Below are 19,210 nucleotides of genomic sequence, written 5' to 3'. Positions count from 1 at the left end.
CCGAATGATGAGAAGCAATCTGATTTCTACAGTATGGCTCACAGGAAGACACACAGCTGAAAGGATCATTACCTCCTGTTGTTGTTGTTGGAGATAATAATCATAAATTTTCTGCCGGTTGTGTCAAGGATAATACAAATGTAATGAGATTGAACTAGAGTGCATTAGAACAAGTTATGCTTCTTTTTAAGTGCTTCTGCTGTTTGGTGGTGCTGCCCTGAGTACAGAACTCCAAAAATTAGATAAACACTGAAAAGTTAATTTAATTCATTCATTGAATTTAAAGAGTGAAACTAGAATTTCATAGAGATTGATAACACAGCATGATTGGTTTAATTTGTAAAGCAAATATCTTAGTATCCTTGACTATTATAGGAGTCAAGGATACTCCTATAATAGGAGTATGTTTTGAGTAAATAATTCCTTAATATTGTCAGAAAAGCACTAGTTCTGCAGCCAGAGTATTTCACTTACAACAATGGAAAAAGTTTTGTTATATGTATAATATTCTGCCGGCAGAAATTGTTTTTTTAAATTTTATTTTTTAATCAACCTGGGCTAATTAAGGAATTATTTAGTTAAAATATAGCTCACTTGAAATCAGGCAAATATAAGATATCTGAAACTAAATCAAAAAATACTTAATAAAATGTGTTTTTGCAGTGTATATTTTAGGTGTCATGTTTTCATTTCGAATACATCTAAATGGCTAACAGATAATGAAAACCCAGCATCTTAAATTAATAAAAACAAGGCATTTTAACAGAGAAAAGTTATGATCCACATTATGATGGGAACAACTGCTGACTTGATGGTTTTCCAGTACAGTCACTGACACTCCCAAAGGACGGTAAGCTCATTGCTAAAGCAGCTGGCTACAGAGTGATGCATGCAGCATATCAAAGGAAAGTTTGGCAAAAGGAAAAACTGTGGTCTTTGTATGAGCAAAGACCATTCAAATGCTAAGGGAGATTCACAAGGCACCCCACAGGACATGAACTACAGCTGCTAGAAGTAGAGATGTCAGAAGTGTCTTATATGGGACTAATAGGACAAGGATTGGACTGTTGATTAGTGTCCCAAAGTTCTCTTAAAATGAAAATAAATTTTGTATTTTGTAAAGCAAAGAATCCGAGTTGCTTGAGAACCACTGTGAAGTTTCAATGACAATTTGGGTGCCATGTCACCTGCTTGTCTTGATCCACTGGGTTTAAAAAAGAAAAAAAAATGAAGTTCAAGACATTAAGTTTGACAGAATTGGGACGTATTAAGCACTTCCCCTCTTCTGAGGGTTTATAGCAATGCTGATTTCCTCTTCCAGCAGGATCTGGTATCTCCCCACACTGCCAAAGGTTCAAATACTGGTTTATTGCATCACTGCGCTCGAGTGGCCTGCAAACTGGGCTGACCTCAACCCCATGGATCCTCTGTGGACTTTAGGTCAGCAGACTGATGAGACACACCAGACCCAACAACGCAGATGACTCGAAACCAACCATTAAAGCAACCTGGGCTTCCACTACATCCCAGCAGAACCACAGCCTGAGCTCCTCCATGCTGTATTGACATAGAAACTAATGCAAAACCTAAAATATATAACCATACTTTTCTGTCTTAAACATTCTTTCTCCTGTTTTTTTATTTGCTGTAAACTATAATCAATTTAACAAAATTAATGAAATAATTTACCTTTTCAATAATATTCTAATTTTGTCTCAGAACGATCAATGGAGCATAAGACTTTCTGAATTTTCATGACTGAAAGTATATGCAGAAAAAATCGATTTTTTTGTGACAGAAAAATAAGACACTTAAACAGACGTGCTTTTCAGTACATTTTACTTCTTTTGTAACATGAATCTTCTGCTTTTTCTGAAGAGCCTTTTGGGATGCTTTGTCAGTGGAACCTGAGATCAAAAAAACTCCATTACGGGAGCAGATAAGCTGTATTTTTCCCTTTTTTTTTTAATTTAATGATGTGAAAACTTCCAAATCCTAAATAGAGAAGAAAAGAAAATACAAAAGAAAAACATCTCTAAAAAGACAAATGACCAAAGACTGAGAAATGAACAGTGTGGAGGTTAAGCTATTTGTCTCTCGCTACAAGAATGAAGTTGACAGAACAGAACTCCCTTGCCGGAGAAAGGAGATAACAGTGGGTGCCGTTTTAGCCCAACAGACGGGTGTGCAGGGTAAGAAGTGATGAAGTGTTGGGCGGTCCGGAAACTAAGTGGGGCTGTCGGCAAAAGGGAAGAGGAGGGGAAAGAGTACACAAAAACTGAAAACACTTTTTAGAAAATAAGACTGAAAGTGAGATATATATATAATATATATATATATATATATATATATATATATATATAAATGTGCAACAGTGATAAAAGGCACAATAGCACAGTGTGTCATGCTTTGCTAGTTTCCTGTAAATTAGCATAAGAGGTCATGTGAGTCTGAGGTTTCAGCCTTCAGTCTGTGTTCCACTTGTTTCAACAAGGTTTGCATTAATACTAGATGTGGAATGAGGCTGGAATTACCTTAAAGCAGCAAACGCATCACGCTGCACATTGTCAAATTTCTATCAAAAACTCATGCGGCTTTTATTAATAATTAATGCCCAATCAGCTCCTGTGGACAATTTACAGAGTTATACAGCCTTGCAAATGTATTTACGCCCTTAAATTTTCCAAATTTGTGCCTAGAACTGAAGTACGTTTTATTGGTATTTTATACAATCACAACACATTATTTTGAAGTGGGAAGAAAGTTATGCATGGCCTTTAAAACAGTACTGCACAACCGTTAGCATAGCATTAGGCCTACTAAGAATATAAGATGGACCAGACAGAAGCAGCCACGAGAACCAGAGTAAATTTGGAGGAGCTGGAGAGACCCACAGCTCAGGTGGGATAACCTGTTGACAGATTCACTCCACAAATTTGGCCTTAAATGAAATGTGGCAAGAATAAAGCCACAAGAAGTCCCTTTTGCCATGTAAAGTTATTGCAAACACACAGAAAAATGTGCTCTGGTCAAATGTGGAGGAAAAGCAACATTGGATGTTTAGTACATATCACCTGCACAACATGCTTTGGGGATACTTTTCATCCACACACAGGGAAGCTAGGAAAAAACATGGCAGATGCTGCAAAAGTCTGGGGACCAAGTCTTTTACCTCTAACGGAACTTTCCTCCCGTTAGAGGTAAGTGTGCCTCTATCAGGAGCACTAACCCCCAACAATTTATGTCTGAATGGTCCAGTCAAAGAATAGAATTGAATGCAACTGAAAATCTAAGTGATTATCACACATAATTTCCATTCAATCTGACAGAAATTAACCCATTCTTGAAGGCTGCATGTTAGAAAAAGATATTAAAATGTCAGTAATTAACGTTGCAATGATCACAACTGACCCACATTTTCTCTGCTCTCCTTTGACCAGTAAGTTCTTCATCAGGTGGTGGAAAATAAAGGAGACTGAAAGCCCGTCCAAAGGACCAAATGTGTCATTGGCAAGCAAAGTTTTAATGCATTGCCATTGAAATATACACTGTTGTCTAACATTTCAGTCTCCATATGTACAAAGCTAGTAGAAACATACCCAAAGACCTGCAGGGGAAGGGAAGTGGCTAAAACCAAATCTATGCCACATTTCTTAGACTGATTTTCATTTGTAACAATGTTTTTTATTGTTCCGATATATAAAATACAATAAAATACCTTAACAAGTCAAGTGGGGTAAATAATTTTGCAAAGCATTGTAAAAGCAACAGTCCTCTTGGGCTTTTGTGCTTCAGTATTTCCAAACCTTTAGCCAATGAATTCAAAATGCAGCTGGTAGTAATATCTCTCAGTGTTCTGGGGAAATTTGACAGATCATTATGTTTTTGAGCAGATTTAGAAAACTTTGACCATCCACTATGTTCTGATTTATTACAAATTTAGAACAAACCAATTCTGAAATAATAATGACATGGAACTTTGAAAAATAAACTTTCAAAAGTGGCCAAGACAGAAATTAAAATGTGTTGTTGTGCAAAGGTTTTTGGCGTTATTCAGTCAAAAACAAGAAGCTGTAATTAAAAACCTCCTTCACAGACTTGACATGTAATCTTTGAAGATGGTGGTCATTCCAGCTTGGCTGCTTTGTTTGGATCGCCTTGAAAAAAGCTCTACTCAGTACGTAACAAAAACATTTTACAATTCAAGGAAAAAGGAAAAATAATAAGTAATCACTTCAGTGTGAAGAGTCAGTTATTACAGGGATCCAGGAGGGAAGTGTAAACTGTAAATAGAAGGTGCCAGAGTCTGGATTTGATTACATTTCTGTAGCATCCATAACTGCAGCAAAGCGCTGAAGATGTAATCTGTAATGCCATAAACATACGACTGGATCAAAGGATCAGTGGTACATACATTGATCTACAGGCCAAACCATGTTGACAACCTCAGAGTCAATCTGACGAAGCTGCTACTCAAATCTACACACTAATCCAGTTAATACTATCACATCTATCAAAACTTCTATAAAGTAAAAAAAGGTTAAAATATGAATAAAATATATATATTAAACCAATATTATGATTATAATATGTGTTTTTTTTTTGTTTGTTTTATACAGTAGGGTCTAAGTGAACTTTGTCGAGTGCAGCCCTTTTTTATGCTGTATAGTGGTAGCAGTTACCTATGACACGGTTTCCCAAGTTAGCATAGCATTAGGCCTAATACAGTCAGAAGACTCATTCCGTCCTCATCTGGGAAGAGCTGAATATTCTCCAATAACATCTGCAGTTTTATTGAAATTGGTATTCTTCAGGGGGGCGAGTTATAAGAGAACATATCAAATCCAAATAAATCTTTTTCTTTTCTTTTTTTTTTACATCTCTGTTGCTCGTCATTATTGGGGAAAAAAGGAGGGTCTACAGGGATAATCCAAAAAGAAAGATTTGCTACTCCCAGAGCTTTCTCCAACCCAGTCACCTCCGTCCTCTCCTGAAATTTCACTGCAACCAAAATCTCGGAAGACACTTCAAACTAAGAGGTGGGTTGAGAAAAGCGAAGAAGAGCTGAGGGACTAAAGGGAAATTATTTTATTGGCTTCAATTATCTAAGTTTTTCCTGCACATAGTGGGCATTACCGAGGGAGTTGGGGCGCATGGGGATAGGAATCGGAGAATCATGGGTCAAGGTTATGGCATTAAGATAGTAAGGGCAGGGTGGCGGCGTTCCAGTGGCCCCTGCAGAAGCTGACCTCAATGAACGATGAGCGCCCCAGCAGCATAACTCACGGAGCTGTCCTGCCAGTTCCTGCACTGACTCGACTGGGCGTAGTTCAGGAAAGAAAAGTTCATTTCTAAACCAGACTTCCTAAGCTCGGCCACAGCCTGCAAAACAGAAACAGATCGTTAGTTTCTAAATGATGGTTTGCAAGCAGACAAATTATGCAAACATCTATGACTCTTCCTTCTTCATACTCCTTGAACTTTCTAAATTGCATGGCATTAAAAGGCAATGTTTTTTATTGGGATTCAATGTGATAAAGACAAAGTGGTGTTTTAGCACAAAAATCTGTTAAAATCTTAAAATAATTGAAAAGGTTTTATTTCTCTCCGTTTTGGGGGTCTCCCTGTGCATGCATGGATTTTCTCCAGGTACTCTGGCTTCCTCTCAGTGTAAAAATTAATTGATCTCTTTAAATCACCTCAAGGTGTCAGTGTGTGTGTGCTTACATGCACACACACACACACACACACACTAGATAAAAATGTAATTTATTACCATCTTAACAAAAGCAATATAACAGTTTCTCACTGAGTGTAACACCATACCAATAGTTTGATCTTATCATGCAACAAGAGTGTTAGTAAAACTTATATATTTAACCAGCAATGAGAATTATTCACTAAAAGTCAGTATTAATAGTTTAAGTGTTCAGCTGTTCTTACATTTAGCAGCACTCCAATAGGGTGACGTCCACAGATGGTGTTACGGTACTTCTTCAAGTAGTTGGTGAAGGAAATGGGATCCAGTTGCTCTATAATGCTCATCCCCTACAGAAAAAGAATAAACTACATTTTAAAAAATGTAGGCCAAACTATGTTGACAGTGTAAAAAAAAAAAAAAGTTATTTTTGGACTGTATGTTTTCTGCCATTAGGGTGTTCAATGAAAACCAGGGAGGCCCTGCCCAATTTTTAGATCAAAACATTTTGGATATGCCTTCTAATATGTTGATTTGTATATACACAAGGAAGAATTCCTCTTTGTTTCACATTCATACCTGTATCTCAGTTTGAATAAGCTAATATGTATTTTCAATCATAAAGAAAGCCTCTTGAAGAAATATGCTACTGCATATCTTTAATTCAACCATTATCTTAGTTTCCTCCATAAAAACACAAGAAGCAACAATTAAAATCAGTATAATCTAACGGTAACATTATTTCCATATCCGGTAAATAAGATATATTTAGTACAATTTGCTAGAGCTCTTCAATCTACTAATACATTCACATTTGACCGTGTCTTTCTAAGTAGTTACCATTTTATCAAGATGCTCAATAGATCTGTAGATCTCTCCTTGAGACTCGTCGTAGTATGTGTAGCGAAACCGCTGGCCTTCAACAGAGAAATTAACAACAACAAAAAATTGTTTCTTTTGTCTTGACACACACTCAGTGAAAATGTCAGCTTTCTTTCAGTTTCTGGTACCTACCCCAGTGACAGAAGTCAGAAGAGATTATGAAAAGGTTAGAAGGATCTGCCAGGTATTTGCTGAGCAGCCTCCCATATTCTTGCTCCTTAGACTCACTCAGAGCACCCACAAGCACAGGAACAATGCTGAATTCATCTTTGTGACTGCAAGATCAGAGAACAACTCAAGTTGCATTTTAGACACACTCTGTAAAACAGCTTCATGCTTACAAAAATCAAAGGTTGTCCTACGTAAAGAGCCAGAGTACTTAGTTCAATCTCTTGCGTAATCCCTCTTTAAGCCAGTCAACACCCGAAGTAACAGAAGGTTTTATTATTTATTCATGTGAATCAGTGTAATTTGGATTACACCAAACATAAGGACACTGAGAAGCAAAAAAAAAAAAAAATGGATTCCATATTTTGCTCTGCAAAGAGTTGAAAGAAACAGAACATAACTGGTACTTTCCATTAGATTACTAGATGACTTTTTCTCCACCTATCTGCCAGGTTGCAGCACATTAGGAGTAACAATGTACAAAAGTCAATGACTTGATGCAATCTGCAAGGTTTCTTTAGACAGTTTTTAAACTAATTTGAATGATAAACTGAGCTTACTGCACTGTGTGATTACTAGGATGAATTGGAATGTATGTATGATTGAATTGGAATGATTTGTGTAAAGTGTCTCGAGACAACACTAGTTGTGAATTTGAGCTATATAAATAAACTGACTGGAAAAGCACAATTGGGCACAATACAAAAACATTTTCGAGTTTTGTTTTCCTTAACTGAAGATAAAGTGCAGCACAAGTCCGACAAGACTGTAGCAAAGAGCAAAGTGCTCAACAGCCACTGTGCAACACTACTGGTAAAAGGGTTTGAATAGTTTAATAATTTGTAGAGCAGCTGATAGTTAAAGTTTGGGCCTGGCCTCCAGGAAGGAGGAGGAAAGAGTGAGAATCAGATGGAGATCTTCAGTGACATTACACTGTAGTTCTATAGTCTTCATCTGGATGTGTGTATGTGCCTTCTCCACAAGAAAAGCATGTGGATAATGTTTCTACATTTCAAAGTCAGCAAAGTGTTTTATGCACTCATTGTGCAGAGTCATTAGATATCAGAAAAACTGCACCTGAAAACACATTGGGGCCGCCTTGGTTTGTTATTTCTTTGCAATGCAGAAAGTGCCACAATCAGATCAGAAATTAGCTCGTTGTGATGTTTGCTGAAAGACGCATTACTTCATTGAATGGAAACAACTGCATCCCAACCCAGATTTGTGCTTTATGTAATACATATACAAAGGGAAAATGTGGCTATGCGTCTCCAATAAACAAAGTTTGTCAACAAAATGTCATCCATATTTTGTTTCCTCTGAGCAGTAGTTCGGTGCGGGTCTGTTCATCATTTTATGGTCCTGCACATTCAGGAGAGCATTTAAGCTCCGTTGGACTCTCACTGGGCATGTGGGGTTCAACCTAAACGCCTCACATGGTGTTATATTAAAGCAATAACAAATGTAAGTTATCTACTATTATGTCACAAGTAGTGACATTTTCTGTCCCACAATCAATATGTTGTATAGCGCCACCTTATCTGTACTAAAACAGAGTAGGATTGTTTCAGTTCTGATTGGTTCTATGGCCCACTTTTACAATAGAAACCAACAAAATCACATACCAAATCCACCTGCATATTGGTACATTTCTCTACTCAGAAATGATCTGGGCAGAGACTTAGTATAGAAAAAAGGTTACAGCTGGTAGGCAGGACTATTTGTTCAATTTCAAGGAGCTTGAAGACGGAGTTTTGTGGACAGACTGCTAAGCACTGTAATATTATTTAGTCATCAGTTCATCTGATCATGTTTTTTGTTATCTAAAAGTGCAAAACATTATAAATCATTCTGTTTACAGCGCACTGTGGTGAAAGACAAAATAAAACCTTCAGTCAAATTTATGTCTTAGGGTTCTAGGAGGTTTATGTTGGGAGGCAAACTTAAAAACACCACAAACCCTGAACATCATCAACACATTTCTAAGAAATGAAGCTCTGTTGTGTGCATGTGATGTTGATTTCTTTGGAAATAAGACTGCATTGGCAGATCACTGAATATCTGTAAAGTTCAGCATTCTTCACTGAGGCCAAAATTCAAATCTATCTTGTTGGAAAGATGTCTTCAACGTAATCTGCGCCCTTACTACAGCTTTGCAGGACTACTTCAATTATTTGCATCTTGGATAAAAAAATGGGGAAACTTTGCACCCTTTTCATGTGCATTACCTCTCCATGGCTTTAGCAGTGTAAGGCAAGTGCATTTCAATACTGTGCTCATCTTCATCTGTCTGCAGACTCATCCTCTCAAATAACCCGGTCTTCCAGAGGTCTGCGTAAACTGCAAAACACAGAGTTTAATTATTAGTGCATGATAAAGCTCTGCTTTGGCTTCAGATCAAATTAATGAGTACAATTAAGGTGAAAATAAAGATGACACAAAGAATTTTTTATTTAAAAAGAAATTTTAAAAAAGCACAGAATCAACCTATCAACCAAAAGGTTGATAGGATCAGAATCATCCAATAAAAATTGCACGAAGGATATCTAATCCAACTTCAGACTTTTCTTTTTCTATGTAGGGATACATTATAATTAAAAAGAATTAGGTCAACTTTGTTTTTATCTTAAAATATTAATTCTACTATTAAAGCTAACCTACTACAATTCAGATAAATCACTATGCTTCCAAGTAATTTCAGTAAATATAAGCAAACACCCGGTGAAAGAATTCATACTCCTGGGCTTTTTCTCATTTTGCCAAGTTACAACCACAAAATTAAATACATTTTATTGAACTTTTATGTCAACAATCAACAATACAAAGTGCATAATTGTAAAATATAAGAAAAAAGAAATATGTTTCTCAACTTTATTTACAAATTACATTCTGAAAGGAGAAGACATTTCCAAATATATATGTTGCTAAACCCATAACAGATGTTCTTCTATCAAAACTTTCTGAATAAATCAGCAGCTGGAATAAATTCACACACAAGTCCTAAGGACAAACATATAGAGAAGAACCAGAAATCACAGTCAGGAGTGAAAGCTGCAAGTACCCTTCTGGTCGATTCTCAGGTCATAGAGGGGCGTTCTATAGATGTCTGCAGGTGACAGGGCACAGCGGGAGAGGGGCACATGGTGTGAAGGTCCCAGAATGAACACCCTACGACTGAAAACCAAGATGAATTTATCTCACTCACGCCTTTATCACACAAAGCACACAACCAAACAACCAGCAATATTATCTGTTATCTACACAGCATCTGTTTGTTCAGTTGAAGTACTGAAGGTCCCTAACCTCTAACCCTAAATGTAAGAAACTTTTATTCAACACATTTTTTCCTTGAATGAGGAATAAAGCCAGAAAGCTGAAGGGACTTACGTAACAGAGGGATCCACCTGCTTGTAAGCATGTGCTGCACAAGCACCACAGTAGGTATACCCAGCATGGCTGCAAGCAGAATACATGTTGGTAAAGCGTGAATACTATTTCACATGCTGTAGGGATGATTGTCAGTGTGCTCTTACGGCGCAATGATGGCTCTAGCAGGTCTGATTGTGGACTGTGCTTGGGACAGCCAGCCCTCTAATTGTGCATTCAGCTGGGATCCTGAAAAGTAAAACAAACAAATAAAAATAAATATGGGGATGTGTGCAGAAGAGCAGAGACATTCGAAAACCACAGAAAAGCAGCTATTATAAACTGTAATTAGTTTTATCTAATTACAATTTTTAATTGCATTTTTAGCTCTGTGGTTTTATTATTGGCAGTCATCTCTGGCCACCTCTCTTTTGAAAAAGGGATTTTGAATCTCAGTAAGATCCATCTAGTTAAATATAGTTTATAAATAAGAAAACAAAGAAATACTGGAATTTTAATGAGTTGACAGAAAAAAAACGCATGAGTAAAATTGTTTAAAAGTAGGATGACTGGAGGTATGCTGCGGTGGCATAGGGGACAGTGCGACCCACGTTCCGAGGCCTTGAGTCCTCAACGCGGCCATTGTGGGTTCGATTCCTGGACCAGACGATATTTGCCGCATGTCTTCCCTCCTGTCAGCTTACTTTTTTATAAGGGACACTACACCCCACAAAAGATCCCCTGGAGGGGGAAAAAAAGTAGACTGATTAAAGGAAATGCATTCTTGGATTTGTAATATGAAAAGCTAAGTAACAAAAATTGAGTGTTTGCACTCTGCTCAACAGTAGTGAATAGTAAACAGTTACATTATTTCAGTAACTTACTTGGGAAAAGAAAAATCTACAGATAGAATTGGGTTTACTCTATCATACTTTTACTTAAGTATTACTAGGAAGTATCAGTACTTGAATAAATATCTGGATAACTTCCCCACTGTGAAACATCCCTAGATGAACAAACACAATTTAAAAAAAAAAAATGCCACAGACACACACCTACAGTTTATGTTAAATTGAGACTTGTTATTTATACACAAGCTTGTTCTAATCTTATTTTCCATCTACTGCGCCATTTGTAAGCCCAATCAACATACAGTAAACACCATGCTCTGCCTGTTCTAATATACATCACTAAAAATAAGTATTAGCTGGATACATTTTATTTACAAAAGAGATTTCTTCTGCCTGAATTTAGTTAGTAATCATGGTTTTCATTTGTATGATTTATTTTAATCTTTAAAATAACAGAACTTCCAAATAATATTACATCATATATTATGATCAGTCACTATTGCATCCCAGTAGCATTTTCACCAAATACTTTTGTACTTCTTCTTGAGCAATGATATGTTGAAGTAGTTCTAGTCTTGATGAAAAACTTTGGCTACTCCACAGACTCTTCTTTTTTTTTTTGAGTGGAAAATCTGAGCGGTTTGTAGAAATGTTTCTATAAGAAATAGCTTACGGTTTGTAAAATGGGGGAAGGGGTGCAACATGAAACTTCTGGTTTCTGCCAAGCCCTACCCAGTCCTTTGTTCGACGCCAGGGAGAATTTCAACACGTTACCTAAGCGGGTCGGAGAACACCAAGGGGCCATAATGACAACAGTTTCTCATACTGCTGAATGTTTAAAGAGCACTGGGACTTTTCTAAGAGTGTATCAGTTAGCATGTAGGCCAGGAAGTTCTGCTATGTTAGCCATGTTAGCTTTGGTTGACTTAAAAAACCCCATCGATGTGATCTTGCTCCCCGCAGAAGCCCGTCTATTTACAGATACAAACAGAAGATACGGTGCTGATTGAGCTTAAACTCACCGTGCACCTCATGAGGTGACACAGAAAAGGTGCATCATATCTGAGAAATGTTAGCCTATCGACTTTATCTTAGCTTTTTTTTTTTGTCGGTAATCAACGTCAGCGGAGGAAAAATTGAGAATAAACCATTACTATATTTTGCAGGTTATACATAAAAAAATAATAATAAGACACGCAACCAGAGGCAAAACAAGAGTTAAGATTCAGCATGCTAACGCAGACCGTGCTGAGCTGACAGTTACCCGAAGCTGAGTACCAACTCCCGGCGTGACTTGCTTCTCTGCACACCACTCGATTTGACATCTTGGTTCCCAAGCCGCCTATCTTGGTTCGCTAGATTCTCGTCAAACCGGGGAAAATGAAACAGAATTGTAAACTCCGGCGTTTGCTCAATGACAGATAAAACAGCGCTGCTGCTAGCTGACTTAAAAAGACAAAGAGCACTCGGCAGTTGGACAGTAGAGACAGCTGGGCTAGCTAGCTTATGGCCTCTGTGTGGTTACCGGTTAGTAAGTTCAGTCAGCCCGTTCTGACAACCCGGAAATGTAACCGTGGAATCTAAAAAGGCACAAATTACAAAATATCGTGCCAGTTTGAAACAATAAGGACAACAATATGAACGGCTTGAGCTGTCACAGTCGCTATCTGAGGATTACTGATTTGCTCGGAAAAGCCAGGTAAGGGGCGTGGCTAAAACTGTTATCAAAGTGACGCAGGGTATTTTGATTGGTTAGATAAAGGAGTAAAAAGGGTGGAGTCTTTACTTGGACGAGAGGCTTCGCACCATTTGTTAGCCGGAGAGGAGAGTGACTGCCATAAGGGTGGAGTTTCTTCCACTTTTCCAAAATAGGATCAGGGCGCTGCATCCTGCGCCTTCAAAACCATATTTTAAAGCACTTAAACAATTTGTCATAAATGTTTTCTTCTTGCATTAAGCGGTTAGGAGAACAACTGACTCGGTTGGTGTGGGAAGGAGGAACTTTAATATGGACGCTTCAGATAAAATGGCATTCTAATCTAATTTGTACGGTACTTCTCTTCTTGTCACAAAGAACTACATCTTCCGCAACGCCAGGTGGCGATAGCGATCTACGAGTTGACATCGCGGTCTGTTTTCACCATAACACATGGGAGAAGAATAGTTGAAGGAACAAAAACGGAAGCCATCGAGCGATGGTGTATAAATATTCAGTAACATTTGACACACAAAGTTTAAGATATAAAACAGACTACTTCCTCAAACAGGCCTCGATATTTGGATTTTAAATGCCGCGCTGTTTGTTTTCTCAACGAGCTAACTGAGCTAACTAAGGACAGAAGGAGGAGAAAGTAGCGCTGGAGTAATGTATGCCAAAACAAACGCTCCGAAGCACAAAGACAGCGGAGAACTTATTAAAAACTACCACAAGCAGGCGTTTGAGCATATATCGAAGGCACTGAGGATCGACGAAGATGACGACGGTGGGTTGGTTTGTTTATTTACCATATCAGCTGCTTGTCAGCTCTGTAAATAACCTTCCTCACCTCGGCGTGTAAACAGGAGAGAAGGAGGAAGCCGTGCAGTGGTACAAGAAAGGAATAGCTGAGCTGGAGAGGGGCATTGCTGTGGAGATCACAGGGACAGGTAAGGAGAGTCCCTGATCTCCCAGAGGGCTGTAGTTGGCACACATAAACTTCACTGTACACTTTCGGTTTCATCAGCAGGAGAGCAATATGATCGATCGAAGAGACTGCGAGATAAAATGAAGGCCAATCTCACCATGGCAAAAGACCGTCTTGCGTTGTTAGGTGGGTGGGATTTCACTAAATGTGTGTCACTACCACCAGCCTCCTTGTACTTTTTTAAGGTTTTTTTTTTATGAGATGGATCAACACGTAGTGGAGCATTTTTTAATTGAAAAATTTTTCAGAAAACCCATTTTAAAACCGGAACTAAAAAATGTAGCATTCATTTGTTATATTGGCACTTTTGTTTTGTTGTAATTGCAGATATGCATCCTAAACCTCCACCCTACTCTCAAGTTTTTTTCAACCACTCCCCAGGATTGGCCCATATTTAGCTAAATTCATCATCCCCACATCCTGATGCTGATGCTGCAATGTTTCACAGGGGAAATAGTATGCTCAGGGTTCATTTTCTGCTACACATCTGTGTTCTCTTAAACTGCTTGTGGCAACCAGTAAACCAAATGTTTTGTTTTTTTTTTTTTTAGCTTTCTTTCAACAATAAAATTCTTCTTGCCACTCTTGCACAAAGATCATCATACTGACCATGATGCAGTTTGCATCTGTCAATATAAGATGACTTTTGAAGTCAAGTGTTTGCACTGGATTTTTTTTCCGAGGTATTACAGACAAGGCAATTGAATAAAAATGCATGCCACGCTTCTCCTTGTTTTTATTAGTAAATCATTTTTGCAAGCGAATTGTTTCACAATTACCTACTAGTTTGTGTTGGTCTAAAATCCTTACAGTTGTGTTGTGACTAAATGTGGAAGAAGTTTAAGGGGATGAACTGAGAATAAGGTGCTGTGTATTTACTCTGCTCTGTTGTTCCTTTACAGAGGCCACATTGGCATCTAAGAGTAAAAGTCCTCGTGTCTCAAACTCAAATCTTGCTAATTCACATCCAAAGTCCAAAAGCCAGCCTTCAGTGTCCTCCACCATCAGGCCTTCAACTTCTGTCAAACCCCCAGCAAGACCCATTGAACCAAAGGTGATATTTTTGTCTGGTATTTGGATTCATACAAAGATTATTGTGAGAATCAAAACGTACATATTTATTCATCTGAAGAGTGTCAGAACTAACAAGTCAAGCAGTTTCGAAAGTGCCCTTTAGGATGTTACATCTTTCTTTTTATAAATATAATTAATGAAAAAAGAAGAAGAAACAGAATGTTAGATGCTTTAACCTTTTTGCTGCTTTTATACATCTCAAAAATGAAAATGTTACAAAACTCCTTTAATGCCAAAATAAAAACTGATTTCTACAAAATGGAGAATAAAACAAAAATATGCAACTTAAAATAAGTGATTGCATAAATATTCACCAGTAAATAGCTGGCGCTACTAGTCTCACAATGAGAGGAATGGAGATCACCTGACTACACTAAGTGCATCTCAAGCTCCAGAAAATACATTGTTTCCACTTTAGTCAACAGAGACCAGAAAGATATGACAGCTAAAGGATCTGAAGAAAATATAGCAAAGTTTTCTGGGAGGCTAAATATAACTAAATAAGGTAATTTGTCTACATTTATAACAATTATATTAGACAAGCTGTTCCAGTAAAAATGCTAAAAGTCAAGTCACTAAAAAATTAGATGGAGGGTATAAAATTAAGTTTCTCATTGGAGTCAACTATATTGTGCTAGATTTAAGCTTTAAAGAGATGAATCATGCAGAAGGCTTTGATCAGCAGACAGGTGAGCAAAGCACAAATTAGGGTACTGTAAAAGTAAGTAGCATTTTTGACCAGTCGTAGTCTGGATTGAATCGCAGCTGACGTACTCTTGATGTTTTTGTTTGGATAACAGTGAAGATCTGAATGAGAGGAGTGGACTACAATGAATAATTTTTGTGGGAGGTCTTGATTAAGGTATTTCTCCCACAGATGAGGTTAACAGGGTTGCCAGATCTGACAGTTTCCATCCCAAACAAAACAGAAAACCCAACAAACTTATGAAAATCTTATACAGACATTATAGATGAATTGCTATGTTCCATGAGCCGATCTCTGAAAGTTCATCCAAATCTACATTTATAAAATTTAAAAATTTAACGCAGTGTTTATTGTAAATTTTTCTCCGTCCAGGTGACCCCTCGTATGGGAAGAGCTCAAAATGGAAGACCTCCTGTTGTCAAACAGCCTCCAAAGAGGGATATGAAAAACTTTAAGAATGTGGACTCTAAACTGGCCAACTTGATCCTGAATGAGATTGTCGACAGGTACTTTAAGGCATCTCCTTCATATGAATTTGTTAAATAAAACTGGTGGCACATTTAAAGCTGTCCTTCCTGTTCTCTGCAGGGCGGCTTCTGTCTCCTTTGAAGACATCGCTGGACAAGATCTGGCTAAACAAGCTCTCCAAGAAATCGTCATCCTTCCTTCTTTAAGACCAGAGGTTATTACTTCAAAATGTTTAATCTCGACTTACTGTTTTTATGCTTTTTTTAGTTTAACTTATAACCTGGTCTCATATTTGCTGTTTAGCTGTTTACCGGACTAAGGGCACCTGCACGTGGTTTGCTTTTATTCGGCCCGCCTGGAAATGGGAAAACCTTGCTGGTACAGTCAAAAAACATTAAAAACATGAAAATGTATTGTTTTGAAAACAGTCATGGTCATATTATGATTTAGCCTTTTATTATCAGTGAATTATAGCTTTTGTTTCCACTTTCTAGGCCAAAGCTGTTGCTGCAGAGTCTAATGCCACCTTCTTCAACATAAGTGCTGCCAGTTTGACGTCTAAATATGTAAGAAACATGCATTCCTTTCTGCAGTAAGTAATCGATGCTACAATTCTTTCAAACCTTCCCCTTTGTCTTTTTTGCAGGTGGGTGAAGGTGAAAAGCTCGTCAGAGCGCTGTTTGCAGTTGCAAGAGAATTGCAGCCTTCTGTCATCTTTATTGGTTGGTATTACTCTGCTCCAGGCTTTTACTTTCCTCTCAGAAGCCAGACAGAAACAATATCTCTGTTTTCTGTTTTCCTGTCAGACGAAGTGGACAGCTTGCTGTGTGAGAGGAGGGAGGGGGAACACGACGCCTCGCGTCGTTTAAAAACTGAGTTCCTCATCGAGTTTGACGGGGTGAGGGTGTGAGCATCCTCAGACATTTGATCTGGGATTCTGCTCTGAGCGTCTGTCTCAATCACACATGAGAACTTGGGTGTCATTTTCACAAAAACACCTCTGGATCTCAGGTGCAGTCATGCGGGGAGGAGAGGGTTCTGGTGATGGGAGCAACTAACAGGCCTCAGGAGCTCGATGAAGCCGTCTTAAGGTGCGAATCAATCTGTTGATGTTGCACAATGATATTGTAATGATGCATTTTGTGGCTAATTTTAGATCACTGATATTGTAAATATTGTAAAGCTCTGATTTTGATTTCTCTTCAAGAACTATAAATAACGACAGTCATGTTTTTTCTACCGTCTGCAAGAATTAAGAGTTTAATTCTCTTACTGAAAAATGTTTATTGCAAAATAAAAACAGTCAAAAGTAATAGCGCCATCTCTCTATCTGCATCAGTGGAAATCTATAAATATCTCCAGGTTCTGGCACAGAGGTATCTGTAAAATAAGATCCTAACAAAAAAAAGAATTACAGCATATTGTATTTGTTTCTTTACAAGATAGAAAATAGCTCACTAACCTTTAAAAAAGCTCACCTATCACCAGCTGTCGTTCAATAGACAACTGACGCTCATGCAACACACTACATTAGAGAGCAAAGGGCGTTACACAGCTAGAGATTTCATTATTATTTAAAACAAAGACAAAATGATTAACTGTAATTCATTAACATGATTAGCAATGGTAGTAGCAGACTTTGTGTCAGATGAGTTCGACCTTTACTGTCAACATTACCTAATTCAGTAAGAAACTCTCATCCCCTCTTGTGGCAGAATGGGTGAACAGCAGTTGTCTTTTCCTTTTTCAGAGAAGTCCTAAATATTTTATGCTTCCTCTGACTGCGTCTTTTTTCTCTTGATAACAAACTAAGTGTTATTGAAATTACCAGTGTGCTTGCAAATGATGCGTTCACTGACCTGCCGGATGATTTCTCGACACATCTCTAGTTCTGTTTTATGTTTTCCTGCAGGCGCTTTGCAAAAAGAGTTTATGTGGCGCTCCCCGACGAGAAGGTACTACCTATCCATAAGCACACTCTACTTTTACAGATGATGTAATTTAACTCACGTTTTGACTCTTGCTTTCTTTAGACACGATGCACGTTGCTTAAAAATCTTCTGGGAAAACACGGGAATCCACTAAGCACGAGTGAGCTCTCCCAGCTTGCAAAGTGAGTGCTGTACAGCCTTAAAGGAGCAACATTTTAGTTTGCTTTTGCATTAATTCTTAATAATGTTCTCTTTCAGAGCAACTGCAGGATACTCAGGAAGCGATCTGACATCATTAGCCAAAGATGCAGCACTGGGCCCAATCAGAGGTATGACTCATCTATCCTCCTGGTCACATGGTTACAATTATTACCACATCCAGGAAGTTTATTAATCATGATTTTTTTTTCTCTCAGAGTTGGGTCCTGAACACGTCCGCAGCATGTCTGCTAGTGAGGTGAGACGATGGAGATAAAATACCCAGAGTGCCACTCACGTCTTCTGTTTATTGTGTGTTGTTGCATCCCTATATGTGTGTGGTTCACATCTTTTTGTGCTCACAGATGCGCAACATCAAGATGAAAGACTTTGAGGAATCCCTGAAACGCATCAAGCCCACTGTTAGTCCTGCAACTCTAAATATGTACGCCAAGTGGAACAAAGATTTTGGGGATACATCTGCTTTTTGATCCTGGGTGGTCTTCTTTGTTTACCTGTATAGAAACCATAGGGTGATTAGTTGAAGCTTTATGCAAAGATTTCCTGTTTTATGGAAAGGCTCTCCAACTACTGTTCTTAAAAGTTTATTTTCTATTTGTTATAAAAATCATAATTTATTGTGCAGAATTTCCTGCCTTACCCCTGGAATAAAATTATCCTGTTAGTAGCTCTAGTACCGTTACAGATGCGGTGATGGTATTCAAAAACCTGTTTAAGCAAAGTTAAAAAGCAACAATAATCGGGAGAATTGCCAAAGTGCTTGGTTTTGCTGCTGTTCAGAGAGCGCAGGCAGCTTATAGATACACTTACTTAACTTTTATTTTCAAATAAATGAGCTGTTTCTTCTTTTAGTTACGGCATGTCGTTGAATAATTCCAGTAGATGTAAAAACTCATCTGTGAATAAAGACATTCATTAAAATGTCATTGTCTCTTCACTAAATGTTAGATTTTTTCTTTTAATCCAAGGTTTCAGCCTTTTCAGTCAGGGGAAGACACAAAGTCCATCCATCCATCTGTCATCTGTTTCCATATTAACCATGCTAACCATCTATTCTTTTCATGCATCAATCTGTTTACAACATCCAACAATCAATCCATTCTGTATATCTATCCTTTGTCATGCACTGATCACAGCACTTCAAATTTTCCCCAGTCTTTTGT

The 19,210-nt window shown here is 37.9% G+C and overlaps 2 protein-coding genes across 4 annotated transcripts; one reads left to right on the top strand and one right to left on the bottom strand.

Annotated features, from left to right (window-relative positions):
• Nucleotides 1–1,822: 1,822 nt before the first annotated feature.
• memo1 (mediator of cell motility 1) lies at nt 1,823–12,695 on the bottom strand. 2 transcript variants are annotated; one of them, XM_055029519.1, is made up of 10 exons: nt 12,230–12,695; nt 10,282–10,363; nt 10,136–10,204; nt 9,810–9,922; nt 8,977–9,088; nt 6,713–6,855; nt 6,539–6,615; nt 5,944–6,048; nt 5,250–5,382; nt 1,823–1,907 (listed from the first exon to the last, which is right to left on the bottom strand). In XM_055029519.1, exons 1-9 carry the CDS (start codon nt 12,288–12,290, stop codon nt 5,251–5,253), a joined length of 894 nt encoding a protein of 297 aa, XP_054885494.1. In that variant the 5' UTR covers nt 12,291–12,695; the 3' UTR covers nt 1,823–1,907; nt 5,250. The 2 variants fall into 2 exon arrangements, with proteins under 2 accessions (XP_054885494.1, XP_054885493.1); XM_055029518.1 differs by lacking the exon at nt 1,823–1,907 and having other exon boundaries at nt 3,503–5,382.
• A 409-nt stretch (nt 12,696–13,104) lies between these two features.
• Nucleotides 13,105–18,973, top strand: spast (spastin). 2 transcript variants are annotated; one of them, XM_055029516.1, is made up of 16 exons: nt 13,105–13,448; nt 13,528–13,611; nt 13,692–13,775; nt 14,552–14,703; nt 15,802–15,935; nt 16,018–16,111; nt 16,201–16,275; nt 16,392–16,463; nt 16,544–16,619; nt 16,704–16,795; nt 16,909–16,988; nt 17,810–17,852; nt 17,931–18,010; nt 18,087–18,157; nt 18,245–18,285; nt 18,392–18,973. In XM_055029516.1, exons 1-16 carry the CDS (start codon nt 13,331–13,333, stop codon nt 18,515–18,517), a joined length of 1,422 nt encoding a protein of 473 aa, XP_054885491.1. In that variant the 5' UTR covers nt 13,105–13,330; the 3' UTR covers nt 18,518–18,973. The 2 variants fall into 2 exon arrangements, with proteins under 2 accessions (XP_054885491.1, XP_054885490.1); XM_055029515.1 differs by having other exon boundaries at nt 13,689–13,775.
• Nucleotides 18,974–19,210: the final 237 nt, after the last annotated feature.

The sequence above is a fragment of the Poeciliopsis prolifica genome, unplaced genomic scaffold (assembly GCF_027474105.1).
Source record: "Poeciliopsis prolifica strain line A6 unplaced genomic scaffold, Auburn_PproV2 SCAFFOLD005, whole genome shotgun sequence".
In the NCBI taxonomy this organism is placed as follows: domain Eukaryota; kingdom Metazoa; phylum Chordata; class Actinopteri; order Cyprinodontiformes; family Poeciliidae; genus Poeciliopsis; species Poeciliopsis prolifica.
The sequence above is the reverse complement of the archived record's forward strand: the minus strand, read 5'-3'. Positions and strand labels throughout refer to the sequence as shown.

What these genes read in the sequence shown, in the direction of transcription:
- memo1 (XM_055029519.1), bottom strand. Translation starts at nt 12,290, where the DNA reads ATGTCAAATCGAGTGGTGTGCAGAGAAGCAAGTCACGCCGGGAGTTGG. An exon ending in GAGTTGGTACTCAGCTTCGG is followed by an intron (nt 10,364 to 12,229) that starts GTAACTGTCAGC and finishes TTTACTTTTCAG; the next exon opens with GATCCCAGCTGAATGCACAA. An exon ending in CAGGTGGATCCCTCTGTTAC is followed by an intron (nt 9,923 to 10,135) that starts GTAAGTCCCTTC and finishes CTTGGTTTTCAG; the next exon opens with TCGTAGGGTGTTCATTCTGG.
- spast (XM_055029515.1), top strand. Translation starts at nt 13,331, where the DNA reads ATGTATGCCAAAACAAACGCTCCGAAGCACAAAGACAGCGGAGAACTT. An exon ending in AGACCGTCTTGCGTTGTTAG is followed by an intron (nt 13,776 to 14,551) that starts GTGGGTGGGATT and finishes GTTCCTTTACAG; the next exon opens with AGGCCACATTGGCATCTAAG. An exon ending in AGCACTGGGCCCAATCAGAG is followed by an intron (nt 18,158 to 18,244) that starts GTATGACTCATC and finishes TTTTTCTCTCAG; the next exon opens with AGTTGGGTCCTGAACACGTC.